The 17,998-nt window shown below is 50.4% G+C and overlaps 1 protein-coding gene across 8 annotated transcripts in view; it reads left to right on the forward strand.

Annotated features, from left to right (window-relative positions):
• The window catches only part of EML6 (EMAP like 6), a 239,166-nt gene that overhangs the window by 91,598 nt on the left and 129,570 nt on the right, over window positions 1-17,998 (forward strand). For all 8 annotated transcript variants that reach the window (XM_060249242.1, XM_060249187.1, XM_060249202.1 and 5 more), the window contains one exon: window positions 17,354-17,555. In XM_060249242.1, the coding sequence (XP_060105225.1) occupies window positions 17,354-17,555 (202 nt within the window). The remainder of the gene's footprint in view (window positions 1-17,353; window positions 17,556-17,998) is intronic.

Genomic DNA, 17,998 nt, shown 5'->3' on the forward strand with positions numbered 1-17,998 from the left:
GGAGTTTTGTTAGCTCCTGATATTTCTTTTCTTCCCAAGGTGGTTTCTCAGTTCCACCTCAACCTAGAAGTTTGGTTGCCCACTTTTCATCCTACGCCTTCCTTGAATGAGGAATGTAGGTTGCATGCTTTAGATGTAAAGCGTGCTTTATTGTTTTACTTAAGTCATTCCAAGAGTTTTTGCAAGGACAAGCAGCTTTTTGTTTCATACACTGCCCCTAAGTTAGGTTCCAGGATTTCGTCTCAGAGGCTTTCAAAATGGCTCACTGAGACAATTAAACTGTGTTATTTGTTGGCTAAGAAGCTGTTACCTGGGCCTATTCGCGGCCACTCTACAAGGGCGATGGCGACTTCGGTGGCATTCCTGAAAGGCGTGTCCCTGACGGATGTTTGCAAGGCTGCCACCTGGTCCTCTCCGTATGCCTTTATGAAGCACTATGCGCTGGACGTGCATGCTCAACAGAGGACTCGTTTGGGAACTGCTGTGCTGCAAGCTGTTTCTTCTGGTTGACCGTCTTCCCGCATCCAGGTATGTCTTGCTTGCTAATCTCCCATGAGTGTGAAGCACAGAGACCACAAAGAAGATAGACAGGTTGCTTACCTGTAACTGTAGATCTTCGAGTGGTCATCTGTGCATTCACACTACCCGCCCTCCTTCCCCACTGCTGACGGTCTCCCTCCAGTAGGGGCTTCCAGCGGTCAGGAAGGAACTGGCGGGATCCTCGCACTGGCGTCGGTGAGCATGCGTACTGGGACGCCTGCACATGCCCACTGGTGCTGAGCGCGAAAAAATCCCGGGCTTTTTAGGTACCAATTCGGGGATCGGCGCAGGCACTCTATCCCATGAGTGTGAATGCACAGATGACCACTCGAAGATCTACAGTTACAGGTAAGCAACCTGTCTTTCTGTGGATACTTTGAAAAATCCTCCACAAGTGGAGGAGGAGGATGAGGAAGAAGAAGATGACTAAATGACCCTGGAGGCCCCTTCCAACTCTATGATTTAAAGAAGAATTTGGATTTATATCCCGTCCTTCACTTACAATCTCCTTTCCTTTCCTTTTCCCACAACAAACGCCCGTGAGGTAGGTGGGGCTGAGAGAAGTCTCCAAGAACTGCTCTTGAGAGGACAGCTCTGAGAGAGCTATGACTGACTTAAGGTCACACCAGCATGTGGAGGAGTGGAGAATCAAACCCGATTCTCCCAGATTAGAGTCTGTGAACTTAACCTCTACACTAAATTGGCTCTGTCTAGCCCAGACTGATCATGCTGACAGCTGCAGCTTCTCAACAACAATGTACATGAATCTCAATCAAATCACCACTAAGATCAGACACTACTTCTGCACTGCATTCATTGAGGTGGGCTATTTATGGAGGAAGGTGTCTTTGATGGCTATTACTTGGGATAACTAAATGGAACCTCCAGTTTCAGAGGCAGTATACCCCTGAATACCAGCTGCTGTGAACAAACATTGGGGTAAAGATGCTGCCCTTATGTTCTGCTTATGGGCTTCCTTGAGGCATCAGCTGGCTACTTTTGTACACAGGATGGAGTACTAGTAGGGCATTGGATTGGTCCCGTAATACGTTCTGATATGAAAGTATTTAATAGAGGCTGAACTAGACTTTAAAATTTAGAACAATGCCATGCAATGAATGGCTGCAATCATAAGAACTTAGTATTCATCTTCCATTTTCATGTGCAGCCCCACAAAGGGATTGTGCTTGCGCAGACTGGCTGTGGACATTTTGTTTCTAGCTTAAAGCTCCAAAAATGGGAACAACCTGAAATGTACTGGGTTTGAAGCATGAAGATGCCAGGAGATAGTGAATTCAGCATAGTGATTCAGCATAGTAAGGTAAAAACAGAACTGGCTTGCAAGGCCAATGGCCCTGCTTATATGCATGCAAATAACTGCACCCAAAACCCCATTACAAACAACTATAGGCTAACAGCTGGCCCAACGATCCATGATAGGCCTCCTTCCTGCATCCAGGTTACTATTGTTCTGAAGTCTCAAGCTCAGCCAAGTCTCTGCTGGCCCTGAGGCCAAACTCCAGTCCCAATACATAACATTTCTCCCCCCAAAGTTTCCCAATATTTAACAAACATAGTCTTGGAGATGTGCATTTCCGCTGCTCCTGGTTGGACCTGCGAAGCACACTGGGGGCAGCCAAGGAGTCGAGTTCCCTTGTTGGGGTTGCCGGTGCTGTGCCAGTGGAAGGCTGTGGCAGTGGAGCAGTTGAAGGGTCCCTGATGTTGGAGGTGCCCGGTGGGGTTTCCTTTGATTCCTGGCGGTCTGGTTGGCTGCGAACTCCCGCTGGCTCCTGCAGTGGCACCGACTGGTGTTGCTCCATGGTGTTCGGTGTAACATCTGGCTCAGCAGGGAGCATGCAGTGACGGAGTTGATCCACGTGTCTGCACAGAACTGGACCCCTGTTGGTAGATACTTTATATGAAACCTGTTGGGGTTTACAGATACTTTAGCAGAGTTGTGTGGAGAGAACCACAAATACACAAGCCAGGCAGTCGTTTTAGCTTAAGAATAAAGTAGTTTACTTTTACTATGAGGAAAGGGTAGACTGGGATTACTAGAAAACAAAAGAAAGATTCATTATCCTATCTAGTCTCTAGACTACATCTCGACTCTTCTTGAGTCCAAAAACTAACTGCATGGAGATCTGAGGGCTTTACACAAAGGGCAATAAAACTGACCAAATGGTTTCCCCCAGACCACCTCCCAAATATATGGATTAGCCAATTAGGGCTTTGCTTCAATGGTCACTATACATATTGACACCTAGCCTGAGCGGGAAATACGTGCACACATTCTCATTGGCTCTATCTCTCACTGGCTAAACATCAGCATGCATATACATTCACTTAATTAACTCATGACAACAGGAAGTGAAATTTCAATAGAAACCCAACAAAACCGGGCCTGTGACTCAGATGACTTGAGCAGGGATCCAGACGGAGCCGCTGCTGAAGTTCTGGGCGTACACAGAGTCTCCCGGAAAAAATCCTTGGGGGCTCTATCTGGGTAGAGACAGTCCTGTCTGGTTGTCAGGCAGCGGCCCATGAGGAACTCTGCTGGGCTGAGACATGGGTAGCACTGGGGGTCACTCGACCCGATGCCATACAGGGATGCATCACAGGCAAGGATGACTGGCAAGGATTCATCGAAGTGCGCCAGGACCTTGTTGGAGGTCAACAGGTCTTTGACGGCCCAGAATGCAGAGGCTTGCTTCTTACCCCAGACCCATGGAGCGTTCTTGTCGAGGAGACGGGGTTCTGTGAACGTGGCTTTGAGGGGCAGGAAGGAATGATAAAAGTTCAGGAGCCCCCAAAATGCTTGTAGCTCCTGTTTGAATTTGGGTTCCAGGGCATCGACTATGGCGCTGATTTTGCTGGGAGCCGGATGGATGCCCTCTGCGTTGACTAAGAATCCCAGAAACTCGACCTGCAGATCTCCCAGGAGGCACTTTTCACGCTTCACTTTTAGCCCAACCGAGTCAAAACGTTGTAGGACAGTGCTGAGATGGGTGATGAAGTCCTTTTCCATTGGAGCGGCGATCAGAACATCATCAAAGAAGGGCTGGACCCCGGGGATGCCTCTTAAGAGAGAGTCCATCAGGTTTTGAAAGATCCCTGGGGCTAACTGATCCCAAACTGCATTCTCTTAACCTTGAATGCCCCCCTGTGACTAACAATCGTTTGCGCCTCAGTGGTGGCTTCATCGGCTGGCAGTTGTTGGTATGCCTGTGCCAGATCCAATTTGCCAAAGATTTTTGTGCCTGCAAGGGAAGCTAAAACATGGCTGACCACTGGCACTGGATAGGCGTGGTCTTTTAGCGCCTTGTTCAGTGTAAACTTGTAGTCCGCACAGGTGTGGACATCTCCATTAAGCATTATGGGGATGACAACTGGGATTTCCCAGGTTGCATTGGGCACTGGTTCTAACATCCCTTGAGCCACTAAGCGGTCTAGTTCCACCTCGATTTTTGGTTTGAGTACGAAGGGCATGCTTCTGGCCTTCATTCTGATTGGCTGCACTTGGGGGTCTAGATCTAGGGACACTGGTGGTCCTTTGTAACAGCCCAAGGTACCGTCGAAGACGGATGGAAATTCATTGTAAACCCTTCCCAAGTCTTTAGGGGTTAAGCTATGCACTCCCATGACAGCAAACCCCAAAGGTGCAAACCATGCCAGCCCCAGCAAACTAGTGTGTCGGCCTCCCACCACCAGCAAGTCCACAAGTCCATCAAAATTCCTATACTGCACCCAGAACTTTCCCCACCCCCTTATTTCTACATCGTTCTGTGAAAAGTCTCTGAGGATGAACCCCGCGGGCTGGAGGTGCGGCCATCCATTGGGGCAGATTTCCTTGAGGGTCTCCTTTGAAATAATTGAAATGGAGGATCCTGTGTCCAGTTCCATCAGGCAAGGGCCCCCCTCTAACTTAACAGTCACCTTGATTTTATCTGGGGTGTCCAAGGGCAGATGCAGTACCTGTATTGGTTGGAGTGACGTGGTGTGGAGCTCCATCTTGTGTGTGGACTCTTGGTGTGCGGTTTGTTGCCTCCGAGTCCCTTTGGAGTTGCAGACTCGGGCGATGTGACCGACCTTTCCACAGTTCTGGCATTGGGCATCTCGGAACTGTCAGGTCCTCCGTTCATGGAGCTCTCCGCAGCTGGTGCAGGGAGTCGAGATTACAGCATGAGGTGATGTTGTAGTCGGGTGTGCGACACAGCGAGTAGGTCAGAGTAGCTGTAGGACCTCTTCTGCTTTGTTGGCCGATTCCACGTCGTGGGCTGCAGTGGTGGACCTCCTGGAAACTGGTAGGCTTGACGGCAGACTAACCTTCGCGGTGAACTGGTCAGCTGCTTCGGCAGCAAGGGCCTCTTCCTTCACAACCTGGAACATGGGGTCCTTCTTGGTTAGGAGCCTCCATTGTATTCTTTCATCCTGGAGGCCGCACACTAGCCGGTCCCAGAGTACTTCCTCCAGGTTGCTGAAATTGCAGTAGCGGGCAGCCCTTCTGTAGAACGTGTGGCTGGCCACTGTGATGGAGGGTTTGGGCACGAAGTGCTCTTGCAGCTGGTTCAAGATGGTCCAATACGGTGTGTCTTTGAAGTCCGCTGGAGCCAGCAGGGAACGGGCGATCTCAAATGTCGAGTGACCGGAGACACAGAAGGAGGTGGCCCACTTCTTTGCATCATCTGTGATGTCCGAAGACTCCAGGAAAAAAGCGAAGCGGGAGGCATAGGATTCCCAGTCCTCGATGGTGTCGTCGAACTCATCGAAGTGTCCTGGAGCGGCAGCCATGTCGTCCGGCAGTGGCAATGTGCGGTACTGGATGCAGGGTTCAGCGATGTGTGGTGCGGTGCCGATGGCCAGGACTTCGTGCTCACCAGAATCCCATCCTCGTCGCCAGTGAAATGTACTGGGTTCGAAGCATGAGGACGCCAGGAGATAGTGAATTCAGCTCTCTATTCAGTGATTCAGCATATGTAATGTACTCAGTGACGAGACATGCAGAAGGCAACATACTTTCTTCGAAGGTACATCACAGAACAGGGACAACGCGGGCCGGGACCCGCTTTATATACGCACAGCCCAGAACGGCCCCCCAGCTGGCCCAGACCAATCCTGGCCAGTCAAACTTCCCGCCACAGATCTTGATTGGCGGAGTCCTTTCGCGCGCTGTGCCGAGTGACCAGGGGATTCCCCCTGGTCGCCTCTGCTGCATGGCCGCACGGTGCTTTACTAAAGCACAATACACTACACTCCTCCCCCCCTAGTTCAAGTCACATAATCCTGCAAGTAGGCGGGGGCCCGGCGTTCCTGGGCTGATCGCCTTGGGGTCGCTTGGGGCGTTGGGGCGGCCCCCACAGAGGGACTCTCCTCTTGGCGATTCTCTTCCGGCGGCTGGCGGGCCACCTCAGGCGGCGGTTCTGGGTCGGCCGGTCTCGGGGAATCGTATGTTGGCAGGGTCGGCGCCGGCGGGGCTGCTTCAGGTGGTTCCGTTGTTGGCTCGCTCCCGCTCGCTGCTTCCCCAGCCCCTGTTGGCTCCTCCTGTACGGTGCGGCGGCGCAGCTGGTCGATGTGTCTCCGGAGGATCTGGCCCCCCTCTGTCGACACCTTGTACGATCGGGACCCCGTCACCCACAGTACCCGGCCTGCTACCCATTCTGGTCCGCTTGCGAAGTTCTTCGCAAAGACCGGGTCGCCCGGGAAGAACCCCCGCGCCGCTTCCCTGACTTCGGGGGAATTGCGGACGTCGGTAGCCCGGTCTGGGTGCAGCCTGTCCAGCCTGGTTATCAGTTTTCTCCCCATGAGTAGTTCCGCGGGGCTCGACCATGTTGTGGGGTTGGGGGTAATCCTGTTGTGGAACAGGAAGGCTGCCAGGCGGTGGTCCCAGTCCCCCTGCACTATGCGACCCAGGGCCTCTTTGGTGGTCCGCACCATGCGTTCTACCTGGCCGTTGGTGGCCGGATGGAAGGGGGCAGATCTAATGTGCTGGATGAGGTACCGACTGGTAAACTCCCGGAATTCCCGGGAGGTGAATGCAGTCCCGTTATCCGTGACCAGGGTGTCGAGGATCCCGTGCGTACAAAAGACCCTCCGCAAAGCCCTGACGGCCGCTGCAGTGGAGGTGGATGCAACTGGGATCACCTCCAACCATTTAGTGTAGGCATCGACCAGGACGAAGAATATTTGGCCCTGGTATGGCCCGGCAAAATCTAAATGTAGGCGGGACCATGGCCGCCGATTGGACTCCCAGCGGTGGACGGGGGCGCTTGGCGGATCGGGCCGGGATTCTTGGCAGGGTTAGCACCTTCTCACCCACCCCTCAATCTCCTCATCCATGCCTGGCCACCATACGTAACTGCGGGCCAGGGCTTTCATTCTCACAATCCCTGGGTGGGTTTCGTGTAGGGCGTCTAAAACCACCACCCTGCTGCCCCAGAGCAAGCAACCCTTGTGAGTGGATAGTTCGTCTCTGCGTGACGCGAATGGCCTGAACTAACTGTCCACCTTGCCCGTAGGCCACCCCCTCCCCACCCAGTCCAGAACCTGTGCGAGGATGCGGTCCCTGCCTGTAGCCCGAGCCACCTCAGCGGCGTGGAGTGGCTGCTCGGGCAGAGACTCTATGAGTATCACCTGGTGGGCCGGGGCGGGATCTGGGTCCGATGAGGGGAGCGGCAGGCGGCTGAGGGCGTCCGCGTGTCCCATGGCTTTGCCTGGGCGGTGCACCAAGGTGTAGGAGTAAGAGTTGAGGAATTGGTTCCACCTCAGGACTCGCTGGGACAAGATTTGTGGGGTCTGCCTGTCAGGGGCGAGGAGGCCCAGGAGCGGCTTATGGTCCGTGGCAATGGTGAAGCGCCTACCATATAGGTAGTCATTGAACTTGTGCCCCCCCGCCACGATTGCCAGAGCCTCCTTGTCGATCTGAGCGTAGTTGCGCTCCGCGGGGGTTAGGATTCTTGAATAGTACGCCACCGGGACCTCCCTCCCGTCCGGGAGTTGGTGCCCCAGAACTGCGCCCACCCCGTACGGGGAAGCGTCGCAAGCCAGGATCAGCAGCAGGGCTTCGTCAAAGTGGTGGAGCACAGCGTTGGAGACCAGGAGGTCCTTGACTGCCTGAAACATTGTGGCTTGGCGCTTCCCCCAAACCCACGGGGCTTGTTTATCAAGCAGCTGGTGGAGTGGTTCCGCTATGTCCGCCTTGTGGGGCAGGAACGAATGGTAAAAGTTCAACAACCCCAAAAAACTTTGGAGCTCCGCCTTGCATGTGGGGGCTGGGGCTTGGACGATAGCCCTGGTTTTGTCCTCCGTAGGGTGGATTCCCGATGCGTCCCCGGCGAACCCCAGGAACTCCACCCGCCAGCATTTTTCCTTTTTGACCTTTAGCCCCGCTGCTTGGAAGCGGCAGAGGTCCTCCCTCAGGCGGCTGCTGAATTCCACTGCGTCCGGGGCGGCGATTAGAACGTCATCGAAAAATGACTGCACTCCGGGGATCCCTTTAAGAAGAGAGTCCATTATACTCTGAAAGATCCCCAGAGCTACACTAACCCCAAATTGTAGCCTCCGAACCCTAAAAGCTCCCCGGTGGGTGACAATGGTCTGTGCCTTGGCGGTCTTGGCGTCGACCGGTAGCTGCTGGTACGCTTGTGCCAAATCCAGCTTCCCAAAAATTTTAGACCCTGCTAGGGCCGCCAGTACATGGCTGACCACCGGGACGGGGTACGGGTTGTCCTGGAGCGCTTTGTTGATAGTGCACTTGTAGTCAGCGCAAATTCTCACCTCCCCATTAGGCTTCACAGGTGTGACTATGGGGGTTTCCCAGGCCGCATAGGACACTGGTTCTAAGACTCCCTGGGCTGTGAGGAGGTCCAGCTCTGCCTCAATCTTTGGTTTTAAGGCGAATGGGACCCGCCTCGCTTTGAGCCGGATCGGTCGGACCAGGGGATCGAGCGGCAGGGTGATGGGCGGCCCTTTGTAACTCCCCAGGGACCCATCGAAAACGGCTGGGAACTTCCGGCAGATGTCTCCAAAGCTACCCGCCTGTACTTGCTCTACTCCCACTAACTGGATCTCCAGTGGTTGGAACCAGGCCAGCCCCAGTAAGGTGGTGAGCTGGCGCTTGACCACCAGAATGTCCAGAGGTCCCCTGAATTTCCTTCTCTCTACCTGTACCTGGGCCCAGCCCACGATGTGTACCGGGTTTTTTTGGAAGTCCCTCAGAACAAAGTCAGCCGGCCTCAGTTGGAGGCGGGGGCACAGTTTCTTTAGGGTTTCCTCCGAAATTATGGAGAAACCTGAGTCCACTTCCATGAGGCATGGGGCGCCCTCGATGAGGACCATCATTATAACCTTGTCGGGGGCGGAGAGGGGCAAGTTCAATACCTGCAGGCTGGTTGACGCTGTCATGTGGGCCTCGGTGGAGTCGTGATGCGCTGTCGGTCGCCAACGGCTGTTCTTGGCTCGGCAAGCCCGAGCGATGTGGCCCATCTTCCCACAACTACGGCAGTCCATGTTGCGGTATGGACAGTCCCTCCTCTCGTGGGGGTCGCCGCAGCTGGCGCACTTGATGGTGGAGGGTCTCTCTGTCGCTCATTGCCTCGAGGGGGCTCTTGGGTCTGCTCCTTGTGGCCGCCTTAGCTGGAAAGCCTCTTCGTCCTTCCGGTCGCCTGGCGCCATCTCTTCCTGGTGGACTGCCTCTCCACGTGGGTGGCTGTATGCTTTTGTGGCCCTCTCGAAGGCTGTCGCCTCGTTGAAGGCTTGTTGGGGGGTGAGCTCTTCCTTGGCGAAGAGCTTCTGTTGCAGCCTTTCGTCTCGGAGGCCCCAGACAAATCGGTCCCTCAGGGCCTCCTCTCGCTTGTTGAACCCGCAGTTCCCTGCGATCTGGCGGAGAGTGGCCAGGTAGACGGCAGCCGTTTCCCCGGACTTCTGGTCCCTCTTGTGGAAGAGGAATCTGCGGGCGATGATGGACGGTTGGGGCGAGAAATGCCCTGTGAGGAGTCTGACGACCTCCCCGTATGTCCTCTCGGTGAGCTTCGCTGGGGCAGAGAGACCTCATGCGATCTCGAAGGTTACCTCTCCGCAGGCGCTCAACAGGACGTCCCTCATTCGGTTGTCGTCCGTGATCATGTTGGCCCGCAGGTAGCATTCGACCCGTTCGGTATAGGTCTCCCACCTCTCGGGGTGGTCTGGGTTGAATTCAGCAAGATGGCCCGTCGTTACACTAGAGTTCGCCATCGCGGCGGCGGGCGTCCCAGTTTCTTGTGGTTCTGCGCCTTCCTCGTCCCCAGCCAGGTCAGCTGTTTTTCCTTGAGAAAGCCTTCCTAGCCAGATCCCATCCTCATCGCCAGTGTAATGTACTCAGTGGCGAGACGTGCAGAAGGCAACATACTTTATTCGAAGGTACATCACAGAACAAGGGCAACGCGGGCCAGGACCCGCTTTATATACACACAGCCCGGAACGGCCACCAGCTGGCCCAGACCAATCCTGGCCAGTCAAACTTCCCGCCACAGATCTTGATTGGCGGAGTCCTTTCGCGCGCTGTGCCGAGTGACTAGGGGATTCCCCCTGGTTGCCTCTGCTGCATGGCCGCGCGGTGCTGTACTAAAGCACAATACACTACAGCATAGTAAGGTAAAAACAGAACTGGCTTGCAGGGTTAACAGCCCTGCTTATATGCATGCAAATAACCCCACCCAGAAACCCATTACAAACAGCTGGCCCAACGATCCATGATAGGCCTCCTTCCTGCATCCAGGTGGCTATTGTTCTGAAGTCTCAAGCTCAGCCAAGTCTCTACTGGTCCTAAGGCCAAACTCTAGTCCCAATACATAATACAACCCATGTGTCATGTGCTCCAGTGGCGGGTGCCCCCTTCCCTCAGTTCCTTTTTCACCACCACAAGGATAATAATAATAATAATAATAATAATAATAATAATAATAATAATAATAATAATAATAATAATAATATTTAATTTGTATCCCACCCTGCCCGCTGAAGCAGGCTCAGGGTGGATAGGGCATTTTCTGCCATGCTCTGTTTGTTCTACGTTGTTTGAGAACACTTTTTGACATCTTCCCCATTTTCTGTGGGGAGGTGATTATGTAGACATAGGGAGCCCCCTCCTTTTTCTTTTACAAAAAGGAAGTATTTTAATACTAATGCATCCTTCCCAATGGCTCCCTCCGCTTGTGGTTTCTCACAAAGGTGTCCAAGGCACTATTTAAGAATTGCTCTAAACGTGGGTCAAAGATGACTCACAGTGACAAGCATGAGCTGTGTCTAGGAGAGATGTTCCACTAGGCATCCAGTCGAGGGCAGCAATGGTTTAACTTAGCATTCCCACTTCCAACACCACCCCATGAGATAGCAGTACCAAAAGGAGTTAGATAGTGCTGTACTAGTGAGAGTGGCGTTATTGGGATTTTTGATGCCATCTGCTTTTTAAGGAATTTGATGTTTTATTCTTTTATGTTGGTTTTAATCTGTCTTTCTGTGTATTAGATGTAAATTGCCCTGACCCCAACCATTGGGAAGGCCAGTTAGAAATCTAATAAATAATAACAATGTCGGGGCTTGCCCAATCTGCTAGCATTTCATGCTGAAGGCTCGATCGAATAGAGCTTATCAGCTAAAAGTAGCAGTGTGAGAGAAGGCTCTGTCTTCCTCATTTCTATTCAAGTCGGCCCCTAGCTTGGGTCTGACAACTTCAATTGCACCTCCTTCGCATACAACCATTAAACCACATTCCGGACCCCCTTCAGTGTGCTCAGTCCCAGCAGATCTGACTGGAAGTGCAACCCTAATTCCTCCAAAGAGGGTTGCTTCTGTTGCCCCAGAGCAGAGAAAGAGAAAGAAAGGGATCAACCTCGGGCCTTCCAAAAAAGACCAGACCTCACTTGGAACCTCCAGCTAAAAATTCTACTGCAGATCAAAAACCACCCAATAGATGTTTCTATTGTAGGAAGTGGCCTGTTTTGAGTCTTGGGTTTATGCTAAAGGGGAATGTCCCTTTACCTGTTCTTAACCGCTGGCCTAACAGTTTCTTCAGTTAAGACCCATCTGGCAGCTTTTGTTGCTTCTCATGAAGAGATACAGGGAACTTGGGTTTTGCACACAAACTGACCCAGTGTTTTCTAAAAGGGCTGTTCAGTGTTTTTCTACCTGCACCTCATATTGTTCCACAGTGATCTTACCTCCCCGGTGTTGGCTGCTCTAATGAAAGCCTCCTGTGACAATTATTCACCCCTCTAATATGATCACCCTGTCATTGCTTCAGTTGTCAAAATTTTCCTTCAGAAATTGGCATTGTAGGCACAGGTAAAAGATTTAGACAACTTTTGATTTTATTTGAACAGATTGGCAGGGAAGGGAATCCATACACACATAAGGGTTGGGATTAGGAATATGTAGACAGGCAGTTAAAACTAAACACAATATTGCTTCTGAGATTACTGACTTCACTAGAGACAGTTTTATGCTTTAAGTTGTTTGACTGTCACTGACTCTTTAACCGATGTTACAATGCTTAGTCTTAGATAGGTTGCTTGGCACAGATTTCCTTTTTAAACTTTACAGTAATCATACAGTCTTGAGATTGAACTCAGCGTTGTCCCTTTGGTTAAGACTAAGGTCTTCTCTCTAGATCCCTTTTCTCTGGCAAGATTGTTATTATCTCCTCTTTAAGACAAATAACCTGGGACTTTGGCATTTTAGGGCCTTTCAGTACCTCAGCATACCCTTTGTCAAATCCTGTTCTTCTAGACCAGTGATGGCTAACCTTTTCAGCTTGGTGTGTCGAAAATCGGGAAAAAGTGTAGTCTTCCTCGGGTCGCGTGTCACTTCACCGTGTCACTTCAACCACACTCACCAAATGAGGGGGCCGCAGGAGAACCAGGCACAAAGGATCCAGTGCGCGGTCTGCGGCCTAGGTCAGACTAGGGTTGCCAAGTCCAATTCAAGAAATATCTGGGGGCTTTGGGGGCGGAGCCAGGAGACTTTGGGTGTGCAGCCAGGAGACATTAGGGTGGAGCCAGGAACAAGGGTGTGACAAGCATAATTGAACTCCAAGGGAGTTCTGGCCATCACATTTAAAGGGACAGCACACCTTTTAAAATGCCTTCCTTCCATAGGAAATAATGAAGGATAGCGGCACCATCTTTTGGGGCTCATAGAATTGGACCCCCTGGTCCAATCGTTTTGAAACTTGGGGGGGTATTTTGGGGAGAGGGGGATCCCCTGCCCCCACCTGGGGATTGGTAACCCTGCGGGAAAGGGTGTATCTTTTTTTCTTCCCGCCTTTTCTCCTCCAGCGCTTGCCAAGGGAAGCCAAGGGGGGCGACCCAATGCTCCCCTCCCCTTGCTCTTTTGCAACCCACACACAGCCCCCATCGCCCACCCCCTTCCTCCTCTTCCAAGCTGAAAAGGGCAGCTTGTCCTTTAAATCTGAAACCCCGCCTCCGGCAGGCGGCCATGAAAAAGAGCGAGAGAGCAAAGTGAGAAAGATCATGTTGGTTGCAAAAAAAAAAAAACAGGACCGGGTGGAGGAGGGGGAAAGCAGCCCCACAACAGGCCCAAGAGCGACACCCCCTCGGGCATTGCACCCCACACACACTGCTGCAATGCCATCTCTGCCTCCCCCCCCCCCAGCCGCTCCGTGCAAACCAACGGAAAAAAACACGCCTGCCTTGCTCCTGCATTTGCAAAGCCCCGGCATTGCAAAGGCGCAACCCGCCGAGGAGGGCACTTCTTTCCCCCCCCTGCCTCTTTTTTTGCAATGCTCTTTTTTTCTTTCTTGCTGTACCCACCTATTTCCTCAGGCCCCGGGGAGGACGGGAAAAGGGGGTTGCAAAGCTCGGCCCTGTTGCGAGGAGGAGGAGGCGCGTTTGGCTGCCTCTGCTTTGGGTGGGGGACGGGTTGCGCCAGGAGGCTGTCTCCTCCCACCCCCAGGTCAAGGCGAGGCGCTGGCAGCGTCGGCCAACCTTCCCTCCCACCCCCACCCCCGGCCTGGAGCCGGGGAAAGAGGCGGCGGCGCCCTCTGCGCTGCTGCCGCCTCCTCTCGCCTTCACCTTAGCAGCTGCTGCTCCTCCGAGACAGGCTCAGCAGCCTCCAAAGGACTCGCGGCTCGCCACACTCCTTGGTTTCTGGTGTGTCAGCCAAATTGCCTCGCGTGTCACCAGTGACACGCGTGTCATAGGTTCGCCATCATGGTTCTAGACTGACAGTCTTCTCCCACTGGACAGTAAGCTTAATACTGGAGAACTAAAATCCCTTCTCAAGATGTGATTCTTTATTTTACATACAGAGAGACTTCGTACTTTTGGGAACAGTCTCCCACCGGAGTCTCTCATATATTCCAAGCCATTCCATACTGGCTCTGACACAGATTCTGTTTATTAGGCTTTTCTCACATGAGAGAGTGTCTCAAGCACCTACTCCCTTCTCCATCTAGTCTCCAACGACTCTCCAACTGCCTAACTGATCCTCTTTTCTCAACAGTTAGGTGCTGTTCCCCAATCAGAATTGTGTTCCATTAGCCATCGCTCATTTCCATCAGCTGTCACTCATATGCACTGCCTCTAAGCATGCATATGCCTGTGGTCCATCACAGTCCCTTTGAGCCTTTAGTCTCCTGTTCCTTAGTGCTGCTCTCTAGGGGTGTGTGTGTGTTTTTCTTGGCTTTCACATCAGTCAGGAGTACTAACACTCCTAGCCGCATTTAGGGTGGACTAGCCGCATTTAGGGTGGACCCCCATTTCCTTAAGATCTCTAACGAGTGGGTTGTTTCACTCCTGCCCCACTCAGAGCTCTCACAGGGCCTTAGTGCAAATATGTGTGTGTGTGTGTGTGTGTGTGTGTGTGTGTGTGTGTGTATATATATATATTAAAATAAATAGAAAAAGGAAATACAGTACATGGCTTTGCAGAAACTGAGGGAAGGGAATGCCTGCCATTGAAGCATGTGACATACAGGCAGGAAAAACCTGCACATGTGCCAGCTCTGAAAGGAGCGGGTCCCCCCATTTTGGAACTTTCAGCTAGAAACAAAATATCCACAGCTGGCCTGTGCAGTCCCAATGTGTGTCTGCACATATATCAATAAACAACAGTTACAGGTAATCTGTTTTCTGATGAAATATGGAGATTAGAATCAGTTTTGTTTGCCTATTTTTAGAAACTATAACACATCTGTTTAGTACACAGTAGAAGAGTGCTTGAGCTGATGAAACAGATTGCAAGCCTGCCAGCAGGGAGAATTAACTGTTCTGTAGTGGTTATCCATATGTACTTCATTAACATAGCCATTGCTGGTAACACAGAAATATAAATGGATATTCATTTCCCTATCCCATAAAGTTCCATCAACTACTACTCTTAAGAGGGAATGGATTGTGCCTTTGTCTGCTCCTTGGACTGAATGAGAAAAAACTCGAATGTGGTGAATAGGCAGAGGCATGTGCCCAAAATAGAAAAGTCATGCCACACAGGCATCCAATATTATCCCAAATCAGATTTTCAGAACTTGCAGATACTGTGGCTTGCCAGGTACTTTACACATTCTCAGTTTTGCAGTCCCAGGCAGACAGAAAAAACAGGAGTTCTGCTGAGCCTGCGTGAAGTTTCATGCCTGTCCTCAGTATTGGTGCTGAGGAAGTAGAATAAGAAATACATTTTTAAATCTCTCATTCTCTGAATGAAGGGCTCTTTTGCATTCTCATTTTCCTCACTTGTGTATCCCTATTGATTTTTTTTGGGGGGGGAGGTCTTTTCCAGATGTGTTTTGCTCCCTCCAGTGGTCTAGAGAAAGCTTACATTCTGAATGAATCTAAATTGGTCTTAAAGGTGCAACTTGACTCCTATTTTGTTCTACTACTTCATACCAACATGGCTGACTACTTGGATCTGTTTGACGTTGTATTACTATATCATGGAATCATAGAGTTGGAAGGGACCTCCAGGGTCATCTAATGCAGGAATTCACAAATACCTCCCGCACAGATATACATCCCCAGTGACCCCTGCTGCATGCCCGGAAGATGGCAAAACCTTCAAGATCTCTGGCCAAACTGGCCAGGAGAAAAATTGCTGACTGGCCTCAATGTGGCAATCATCATTTCCTTGGGCTTGTAAGAAAGCCGTGTGAACAAAGCACTGATGCAAACCTTCCTGCCCTCTTTCTCATGATGTCCAGCTTAAAAACCTGCAGTTTAAATAAAAACATGCAAAAAATAACGCTGCCCACCAAAGCAATGGGAACACACAAGCAAGGAAAATAAGCCCTGGGACTGGCAACCAATTAAAGAATAGTTGGTGAATCATGTGCCTGCTAACGATTTAACTGAGAGATTAATCAGTTTCATTGAAATAAAATTGCAATTTACATTTACGAACTTGCAGAATCAGTGTAGGTACCCAGGGAAGTGTGAGCTTGCAAGATGAACATGTGAAGCTATCCTATACTGAATCAGACCTTTGATCCATCTACTCAGACCAGTAGTAGCTTTCCAGGGTCTCCTGCAGAGTTCTTTCATAATATCACCAACAATCTGATTCTTTTACCTGGAGATGCCAGGGACTGAACCTGGGACCTTTTGCATGCCAAGTGGTTGCTCTACCTGTGAGTCACGACCCCAACAATAAATATTAATTGATTTCACTTAGCTTAATGAGAATTTATATTGGTGCAAGCTCTCCCCCGTAATGACCAGCTCCAAACACTTAACCTGAATTCACATTCAGGGCCTTTTCGGTAACGACGCCTTGCTGGTGGAACAAGCTGCCGGAAGAGGTGCGGGCCCTGCGGGACCTTGGGCAGTTCCGCAGGGCCTGTAAGACAGCCCTCTTCCGGCTGGCTTATAACTAACTGACATTGTAACTTCATGGAAGGTTGTAGTGTAGCATCTCGTCAGATCGCTGTTCTATATGTTTTATTATTTTACTGTTTTAAATTGTTGTAAATTGACGTATTTTTAAAGCCAAACTTTATGTTAGATTTTATATGTTGTAAGCTGCCCTGAGCTGCCTTGGCGGGAAGGGCGGGATATAAATTGAAATAAACTGAAACTGAAACATGGTTTGTAGCACATCTGAATTACCATACTTTGTAGCCCTAATGCAGTTAGGGAGTCCTTGTGGGGGGAGGACAAAGAGCAGTTTTCAGTGCCTTTATGCTGGATTTCTGAATCAACTGAGAGCCATACAGAAAGGTTGATCTATGGTTGCATCTCAACTTTCCTGCACCTTAGAGTGCATGTGTGACTTCAGATTCATATCCTAGTCCTGTGTCTGTTTGTGAAGAAGTGCACACAAAACTGCTTTATACCAAATTATAGCATTGTTCTATCAAGGTCAGTACTATCAGTGGCTATCCAGAATCTCAAGCAAAGGTCTTTCATATCATGTATTACCTGATCCTTTTTTAATGAAAGATGCTGCAGATTGAACCTGGGACCTCCTGTGCATAAGCAGATGTTGTGGTACTGAATCACAGCCCTATGTTCTGTGGGGACTTACTTCCCCCTAAGTGTGTATTGGATTGAAACTTTTCTGGAGCTATTGACTCATTAGTGAGGGGTTACTTCGTATCCAAACTGTATCAATATTATCTTTTTGCCTAAAATCTATGCTAATATGTTTCGTTATTTTTAATGAATTGCACAGTGAGGGCACACTATGAGCCCCCTCCTGGCAAAGTTAAACTCCTTTAAATCTAACTGAAAACAGTGGAAGTAAAAAATGTTAAAGTGTAGCTTGAGCATTTCACAGAATGATGATTACTAATTATTGCAGCTCTGAGACTGTGCTGTTCTTTTCTCAGGTTTATCCATCCGAAGCGTGTGTTGGAAAGCAGATCGTCTTTTAGCAGGCACCCAAGACAGTGAAATATTTGAGGTGATTGTAAGAGAAAGAGATAAACCTATGCTGATAATGCAGGGTCACTGTGAAGGAGAACTCTGGGCTCTGGCGGTGCATCCCAAGAAACCATTAGTTGTCACGGGCAGTGATGATCGATCCGTGCGGTAAGGCCAGAAACATTCTTACAACTTTGTGTTCACTGTTCATCAGTTTCCACAACAGCTATTTTGGGTAGTTCTTGTTCTTTGCAAGATTTTGATACAACTATAAAATTCAAGCTGTCACTTACTTATGACAGAAGAATTGTTTTTAAAAATTCAGATACTTTTGTTTGTTTATGGTCTTCATACTAGTGTTTATAACCCACTTGATTAGCCCAGCCACAGTTCCACAACACATTTTTTTCCAATTGCACCTGCTGTAGGATAGGCTTGCACAATGCATGATCAATCAGGCCCACTAGTCACTATATCATGTCCAAATCTAATTTTTGCTGGAAGATACATACACATCTTTCAGGCACCAGTGGGCAGTCTCCCTCCCTATCCTTTGTTTAGAGTTGAGATTTTATGTATGCATTTGTAGTTTTACAATGAATACTTTTAAA

The sequence above is a fragment of the Heteronotia binoei genome, chromosome 1 (assembly GCF_032191835.1).
Source record: "Heteronotia binoei isolate CCM8104 ecotype False Entrance Well chromosome 1, APGP_CSIRO_Hbin_v1, whole genome shotgun sequence".
In the NCBI taxonomy this organism is placed as follows: Eukaryota; Metazoa; Chordata; class Lepidosauria; order Squamata; family Gekkonidae; genus Heteronotia; species Heteronotia binoei.